We start from the raw sequence: 8,984 nt of genomic DNA, 5'->3' as shown, positions 1-8,984 counted from the left end.
ATGAAGAAAGTTATGACCAAAATGCTCTTTAAATGTCTCCAGAATGCTTTTTAGTTTGAATCCTCCGATCTGACATTTCCTAAAATCTAAAGGATCGTCAATTATGTGGATTTTGAGAGATGTAAGTAAGAAACTATGCAGCGCAGTCTAAGTGGCGAGATACTTCCCGTCCATCAACAACGATTTCTGTAAGGCCACAATCTCTGAGCGGACAAGTGGGGTCAGCTGTGGACTGAGGAGGCATAGCTCAAAAAAGAGGTCAGAAAACGAGCTTTGCATCACAGCTCAGTGCCACCGGGATTTTCTGGCTAAATAATAATAGTTCTTGGCAGCATGGGAGCACTGGTTGGCAGGAATCCTCTCCTGCAGGAGAACAGATGAGCTGCTCAACTCATATTCCAGCAGGATAACTAGCCAGTTACCAGCAACAAGCAAGTCCTGGACAAAAAGCTGCTACAAAACCAGGTGGGTGTTTGAAGAATTAGATAAGTGAACCTCTGTTGAACTGTCAAAATAGCCCAATATCATATTGTTAAACCTGATATGTTGATTTGTTTTCTTTCTCATCAGTAAATCTTTATAAGAATACAAGATGTAGTGGCGTAAAATAAAAAGTGGAGTTTCCCTAAATAAACAATTTATTTGTTTCTTACAACGATGGGGATTTTATGTATAAAACACAAGAATATTTTCTAAACTATTTATCTTACAGCTACAAAAAGCTACAGTTTATTTGTATGAGATTGTTACAGTAAGAACTGCCAGCGTCCCAAAAACGTCACAAAAATGAAGACCTGAAAGAATGTGTTTTATTAAAAACTGTGCACTAAATCAGTCATCCATCTTCTGAACAATCATTTTATCTGGAATGTTTTAAGTTTCTGTTTAGATGGCGGTGAAAAGTGGAGCTATAGCCCATGACATACAAAAATTCTGCATGCAAAGTTTGTTTGAATAAATAAATAGGGTTAAATTAAACATGTTTAAATCTAAAGTAAAAACATAACACTTGTTGAGAAAGATATTATCATATATGATCCCTTATATGGGGCTGGACATGATCTTTCATATACAGACAACAATCATCAACAAAACGGTTTATATAGTACATTTCTGTAATTCAGGAAATCTCAAATCATCCTAAAAATCTTTTAAGACATTAGACTTACTAGGTGACATCCTGATGAAATTAACTGAATACTTAGATGTTTTTCTTGCCAGATGTCCGTGAAGCAGAACAACTGGTTGTCCCTGTTCTTTTGATGCTATTGTAAATAAAAAAACATGACAGCTGCAAGTACCTTTTGATATTCATCTAGCTCCAAAGCTCCACAATGTCCTTTCACTTTAGGTCACATGTACAAAAGATTATCTAGATGTGCCACATGTGGGCCAATAAGAAAAACAAACCAAACCAAATAAAAACATCTGAGCATTGTTTACTGGATCTTACAGGAGTTACAATCGGGTCTATGCTTGCATGCATATTCACTGTTTCGCTCTCGAATTTGTAAGCTTTTCTTGATTGGGCTTAGTTGACCTTGGAATATGGCGGAAACAGTCACAGATAATGAGGAAACATTTCAATGATAGACATCCTGATTGAAGCAAGAGAGTTCTCATCAATATCAAATCTAAGGATTTTGAACATTTCTCCCATTGCAATATGCAGGAGAAAACAATTGTTACATTTCAAAGGTTAATGTAAAAACAACACATACTTTTTCTATTCTACGTTTCTTCTGCCTTTAATTGCATCCAGTACATTTTTCTACCTCCCATTCCCCCTGTTGTTTATTCTTTTCATGCTAATTTGTTTATTCATTTTCTATGAGTAGTTAATGCTTGATGCAAAACCACCCTGTCATCTCAAATCCACATTATAACTTGAATTGACAGCTCAAAAAATGTTTTAGCCTCTTTCAGCTTTTTGAGTCACTGACCACAGACTGTATATAAAATATTACCCTGACATATATTATATGTAAAAGTTCTTGTAATGTTGGAGGTGACCAGTAGGAGGCAACTCATCTGACTATAAAAAACACATACTGTTATCTTTCAAACATTTTTACCAAGGGGTTCTTCATCCCCGTTTGCTTGTTTTAGCTTCTCTTCAGTGTAGCATGACCATATTTTTTAATGTTTTTAATATTTTTTATTTTCTGTGGAGATGAGATTTTTTCGAGACTTCTGATGATTAATAAATGGTTGAAAAAAAACATGTGCCACTACATCGGTGAACTTCATCGACAACTTCAATATTTCTTGGGAAAAAAGACAACTCTTCGGGCACGGCGCTGATGGTGTAGGGGTTAAGCGTGCGACCATATACAGGGGCTACAGTCCTCAAAGCAACTGTTTGAGTCCCGGACCCGGCGACATTTGCCGAATGTCTCCCCCTCTCTCTTTCTTGTCTGCCTACTGTCAAAAAATAATGGCCACCAGTACTGAAAAAAATATCTTTAAAAAGACAACTCTTCAAGCAAGATGGTTTCTGTCTGAACAAGCCAGGAGTCGGACGTCTCACATCTAATCTCTTCTATTCAGTAAATAATCCGCCAGCAGCTTCGACCTTCAGCAGAAAACGTGGAGTATCAACAACAATGATAACGCTGCCTCCAACAGCTGCAGAAGAAACAATCAGCCAGTTGGCTGAGAAAGAGAGGTCATCACAAAAGGTTTCCCCGTCGAAATCCACAGGAGAGGTGGACCCCCACGTTATACTGATCCCCCCGTTAAACCCCCCTCACCCCAGAACCCAACCCAGACCACACAGAACTGTCCCATCCCCCCACTGAGCCCGCTTTTTGCTTTAATGGATTCTGATAACATGAAAGGTTGGGACCCAAATGGCTCTGACATCTTCTCCATTCAACACCTCCCGTGGCCGAGGACCTGCTACTGAACCAACATCTTCCAAATGCCACAGACCTCCACCACCTCCTAATCTATCTCCTCCTAATCAGGACCTTCAAATCACTTCTCTGTGATACAGTCTGGGCCCCAGTGGTAACTCTATCAGAAATGAGCATGTCCAGGAAAAACCTGGACCCCTAATAGGAGATAGTTGTAAAATCTCTGTGCTTCTACGTGACAGAAAGAGGAAAGCCAAAAGGATAATAATAAACAATCAACAAAAGCCATGAACTGTCAGATACAACCAGACACAGAGTTAATATAAACAACTAAGTCATATAAACTGGCTTTATTAAACATTAGATCTCTGTCAGGAAAATCATTTTTAATCAATGACTTCATTACTGACCACAATCTTGATGTTATGTTTTTAACAGAAACATGGTTACATGAATTTAATGAAGCTCCCATTCTGATAGAGGCGACGCCTCCGAACTACAATTTTCTTTGTGAGAGCAGACAGCAAAGAAAAGGTGGAGGGGTGGCCACTTTGTTTAAAGATTTACTAAAGTGTAAAAAAGTATTTCTGGGCAAATTGGACTCTTTTGAATATTTGGCTCTCCAGGTAAAGAGCCCGATCCGAACCATGTTCTTGAATATTTACAGGCCTCCTAAGTCCAAAACAAACTTTTTCAGTGATTTTAATGAGATTTTATCTGCGACATGTGTTGATTATGTGGGAGACTTCAACATTCACATGGACAATCCTGAAGACAGAAGTCCAATAGATCTATGTGACACTTAGAAATTTTGGTTTGACTCAACATGTTAAACAGCAAACGCACAAACAGGGAGATATTTTGGACTTGATCATCACTAAGGGTCTAAACATTTACAAGGTGTCTGTAACTGATGTTGCTCTATCTGACCACTTTTCTGTTATTTTTGAAAGCATCATCTCTAATGACTCAATTAGCTGCATCTTTAAGGACGGTGCCACTGAAACCTTTAACCAGATTTACTCTTCTACCTCCACTTTGCCCTGTAACACTGTAGATGAGCTGGTAGAAAACTTTCATTCTAAAATCTCAGACATCATTGATTCAATTTCTCCAATTAAAGTGAAAGTCGTTTCTGGGAAGAAAATGTCTCCATGGAAAAGTGGTCCACCAGTCAGAAGTGAAAAAAAGGAGTGTTGAAAAGCTGAACGCAGGTAGCGAAAGACTGGACTCCAGGTTCACTATATTATCTATAAAGAGAGACTATACATATAACCTACAACTGAAAAATGCAAGAGAATCTTACTTTTGTGAGATCATCAGCAAAAACATTAAAAATGCTCGTACATTATTTGCCACGGTCGACAGGTTAACAAACCCTCCTGTAACTGTAGCATCTGAACTCCACTCTACCAGGGCCTGCAATGAATTTGATAAATTCTTTACTGAAAAAACCCAAAATATCAGAGGGGCAGTCAGCACATCCACATCAACTCCAGTACCAATGTTGTCTCCAACTAGAACTGATTTTGACAAAATATCCCAATTTCACCAAATAAACTACAAAAACTTAGAAGAAATCATACAGCAACTAAGCTCTTCTTCCTGCTGTCTCGATCTTTTACCTACAGCTTTCCTTAAGAAAGCTTTGCCTGTAATAACATCTGATTTAACACAAATAATAAACACATCCCTTTTGTCAGGTGTTTTCCCCCAGGCCCTAAAAACAGCAATTATCAAACCTCTATTGAAAAAGAGCAACTTGGACAAGCTGCTACTACAGAACTACAGGCCTATATCAAACCTCCCCTTCATCAGAAAGATTATTGAAAAAGCTGTGTTTCAGCAGTTAAACAACTTCCTAACAATGACCAACCGCTTCGATGTCTTCCAGTCAGGCTTCCTCCTCACCACAGTACACAGACTGCTCTTGTCAAGGTGTTCAATGACATCCGTATAAATGCAGACTGTGGAAGAACCACAGTGCTGGTATAATTGGACCTTAGTGCAGCATTCAACACTGCTGATCACTTCATTTTATTAGAGCGCCTGGAAAACTGGGTCGGCCTTTCTGGTACAGCACTCAACTAGTTTAAATCCTACTTGAAGGACAGGGACTTTTTTGTGTCAGTAGGTAACTTTACATCAGAGACCACAAAAATCACATGTGGCGTTCCCCAAGGGTCCATCCTAGGGCTCCTCCTATTCAATATCTACATGCTCCCCCTAACTCAGATTTTAATACACAACAACGTAAGTTATCATAACTATGCAGACGACACACAGCTATACGTTACGACGTCACCAGGTGACTATGAACCCATTCAAGCGCTGGGTAAATGCTTAGAAGAAATCAATGCATGGATGGGCCAAAATTGTCTTCTGCTGAATCAAAACAAACTGAAGTAACAATCTTTGGACCAAAGGAAGAGCGTTTAAAAGTTAGCACACAGCTTCAGTTAATACAGCTAGAAACCACCAATCAGGCTTGAAGCCTGGGTGTAGTGATGGACACAGACCTGAACCTTCAGAAGCACATAAAGACAGTAACAAGGTCAGTCTTCTACCACCTTAAGAACATCTCCAGGATTAAAGGACTAATGTCTCAGCAGGACCTTGAAAAACTAATTCATGCGTTCATCTTTAGTAGAATTGATTACTGCAACGGTGTCTTCACAGGTCTCCCTAAAAAGTCGATCAGACAGCTGCAGTTGATCCAGAACGCTGCTGCCCACGTCCTCACTAGAACTAAGAAAGTGGAGCACATCACCCTGGTTCTAAAGTCCCTACACTGGCTCCCTGTAGCTCAGAGAATAGACTTTAAATTACTTCTGTTAGTCTTTAAATCACTGAATGGCTTAGCACCAAAATACATTACAGACTTGTTGTCAGTGTATCAACCACCCAGACCTCTCAGGTCTTCTGGCTCAAATCTACTCTGCATACCCAGAACCAGAACCAAACATGGAGAAGCAGCTTTTAGTTCTTATGCTCCACTAATCTGGATTTGCTTTATTTATTTAATTGCTTTAAATCAAGGTTAAAAACGTATTTGTTTAGAGTGACCTTTCAATGTGTTATCTAAACATTATTAAAGTTTTCAGTCCAATTTTCCTTTCATTTTCTTATCCATCATTCTATTCTCTTTATTTTTTTAAGTACCTCTGTTGTTTGATTTTCTGTATCATTGTAATGTTCTTCCTTATGTCCAGCGCCTTGAGTGCCTTGTTGCTGAAAAGCGCTATTTAAATAAACTTGACTTGAACTTGACTTGTCTGCACCATTTATACTAAAAGAGATGATACAACAGGAGATTTTACCGTTTTGGTCAAATTGTGACCGAACTGGGTGTACACAATGTTCAAGTCATCCCTTATTTAACAAGTTCACTTTTAAAAAGGGTCAGTTCAAGTTACACATCCATACCGCCTTTAACGTACCCATCCGTTGCTATTCCGTCCCAACCTTCTTCTATTTCGAACCCAGCTCAACCATCAGTTTATTTCTCTCGGTTAAGATTTTCAGTAATGAATATTAATAATGACAAAAAAATCTCGGAGGTATATGTCAGTTAAGCTGTATATTTCTTTCTGAAGATGTGAAAACACAACCTCATTGCATTGGTTTTTGTTGGTTCTGTGTTTTTGCTAGCTGACTAATGAAACATAATTGACAGCCCCTGATGACAACAATATAACTCTAAGCAACCTCCTTACTGAAATTTTTAAATTGAGCCAGACTATGAGAAGAGACAGTTACTAAAAATTTATAAAAAAGAACATTTTCAGAAAAGTTTTGAATGAAACCAGGAAAGCTCCAAGTATACAAAATTGCAAAGAAGCAAAATGACCGGCACTCATTAAAAAAAAAACCAACAAAATAAAACAAAAAACGTGGCGGCAGAGAAATAATGCTGTCTGAATTTAAAACAGCAGTCCACAAGTTGACATTTTTAGGTACGAAGTGGAGCCATCTACCGTGGGACGTTTCATACCAACCATGTATTAATTGGTACCTGCCAGAAGAAATGCTGCTATTAGATTCCTGTAAATATCTGTCAGCAGGAGGTTGCTTTGGGTTATTTTGATTAGATCATGTGTCACAATTTGTCAAATTTATTTTTAGACTCGACTGGATCAAATCAGGACAACCACAATCAATGGAGATAGGGTGTGACACAAACTCTTGTGGAAAAACAGTGACAAACATGAGATTTGTGATTCGAGTACCTTTCTACTTCCACCTGTAAAGAAACCATTTCATAGCTGTGCAATAATCGTCTCATGACCAGAATCATAAATAGGCCACCAACATTTCTTTTGTTTTTATGGCAGCAGAAGGTGCAAAAAAAAGGTACAATGAGTTTGTGTTTCTGAAACTTTTTCAAAGACAACTTTCAGCATCCTGCAGTTATAAAGTATTGAGTGTTTTTCAATGTGCCATAAGAAATTTAAATTCCAAAAATAAAATAAATCTCATCTGTGGTAAAGGTGAAGTAATGGGAGGGTTAAACAACGGCATAATCTTTCATTGCAGTATTTTTATAAATTATGGAGATACATTGTCATTAGAATTCCTAAATCACATGTATAATTTAATTTCTGTATGATTAGCAGAACATTTAGTTATACACATGTACTCATTTATCTTTGTACTGATCCTAGTTTGGAGCAGTTCAGACTTGTAGAATATGTCCAGATGAAACCAAAATAACTTGGAGCGACCTGCTGATAGACATTATTCACCATATTTCCTTACCATTGACTTTGAGTAGAACATAGAACATTACTTTGAACTGTAGGTAGTGAAAGCGAAAATGAACGGTCCCCCTGTCAGGTAAGAATTATAGCATGGTTGGTACAAATAATCTCACAGCACATGGCATCATTTTGTTTTCAGAAAAGTCAGTCGTGAATCGACCAAAAGTACCAAGGTTGAAAATTGGAAATGAGCAGCAAATACATGGATAGGAAATGGTTTGTTTACGGGTTCAAAGTGGAAGTAGGAAGGGAAGTAATGGTAATACATCTGCACAAAATGAATTGGCACACTGACACAAAGCTATTGTCTTAATCATTGCTGCAGATAAATGATAACTTGATGCTAATGTTAAAAAGTCAGCTGAGAGAATCATGTCTGTAATTATGTCATATTGTTCTTCTGCATCCTGGTGTTGTTCATACTTTCATTTCATTTTAATTTACTTGATTTTCATTAAGTGCGCCCTTGATTTTGATGAGGCCCCAACCTGCTGCCTCATAAAATAAAACAAGTTTAAAACAGTAACAGCATTAACATTAACAAAATAAATAAATGAATCATGTCACTCTAATAGGGCCAAAAATCAAAAAGGTTACTTTTAGTCAAAAAAACATATACTGTGTTACTAAGAAGGTGGATTTTACCAGCATATGTGAACACACTTAATATAACAGTAAATAAAATGTATGTGTTAATGTTCAGGTTTCTTTCTCCATTTGGTTTGTATGTACAGTAGCCACGTGAAGTGTCTGGAAACATACTTTCACGGAAATATGGACTTGATTCAAAGTAACTGCACAATTTATCACAATGAAACCTTAAATATATAAATATACATACACATATACAAAAGCCAGGCTTTTCAAAAGTGCTGCAGATGGTGTAGAAAACGGGCGGAGAAAGAGGATCACACTGCAATCCAGGACTGCATAAGTATGTGTGCACAGTTGCTGGAGGTATTTGGTTCATCTCTTCCCCAGACCAGAACCCGTCTAAAGCAGGGTTCTAATTAGATGGGACCATATCCTTTATAACCGGTTCTCTGTTTAGGTAAGTGGCCCAGTAGACAAGGTTGAACGTGCCAAAGAGAACTGGAAACATAATCCGTGACAACCTGTCAATCTTGCTGACGCTGTTAAACGTCTTCTTGGCTTCTGGGACTTTGCCGTCTGCTTTGGGCTTGCTGGGCTCCACGGTGCCACCTTTGGCGATGGTCGGAAGAGTGCCAGAATCCTTGCCGACATTAGGCGCATAGTTGGCCACTGCTACAGCGTAGGCATTATTCTTCTTCACCAAAGATGCTCTTTCTTTCTTCTGTTGACAGACCAGAAGCGATTAGTTAATAGAAACCTCACTAGTCATCAC

The 8,984-nt window shown here is 38.2% G+C and overlaps 1 protein-coding gene across 3 annotated transcripts in view; it reads right to left on the bottom strand.

The window, feature by feature from the left end:
* Positions 1-6,423: 6,423 nt before the first annotated feature.
* LOC124860933 (gamma-aminobutyric acid receptor subunit alpha-2-like) overlaps positions 6,424-8,984 on the bottom strand; it is a 79,397-nt gene continuing 76,836 nt past the window's right edge. For all 3 annotated transcript variants that reach the window (XM_047354542.1, XM_047354541.1, XM_047354543.1), the window contains one exon: positions 6,424-8,933. In XM_047354542.1, coding sequence (XP_047210498.1) covers positions 8,625-8,933 — 309 coding nt within the window. In that variant the 3' untranslated portion in view covers positions 6,424-8,624. The remainder of the gene's footprint in view (positions 8,934-8,984) is intronic.

The sequence above is a fragment of the Girardinichthys multiradiatus genome, chromosome 23, assembly GCF_021462225.1.
Source record: "Girardinichthys multiradiatus isolate DD_20200921_A chromosome 23, DD_fGirMul_XY1, whole genome shotgun sequence".
Classification (NCBI taxonomy): domain Eukaryota; kingdom Metazoa; phylum Chordata; class Actinopteri; order Cyprinodontiformes; family Goodeidae; genus Girardinichthys; species Girardinichthys multiradiatus.
Note: the sequence above shows the minus strand (reverse complement) of the source record. Positions and strands in the feature narration are given on the sequence as shown.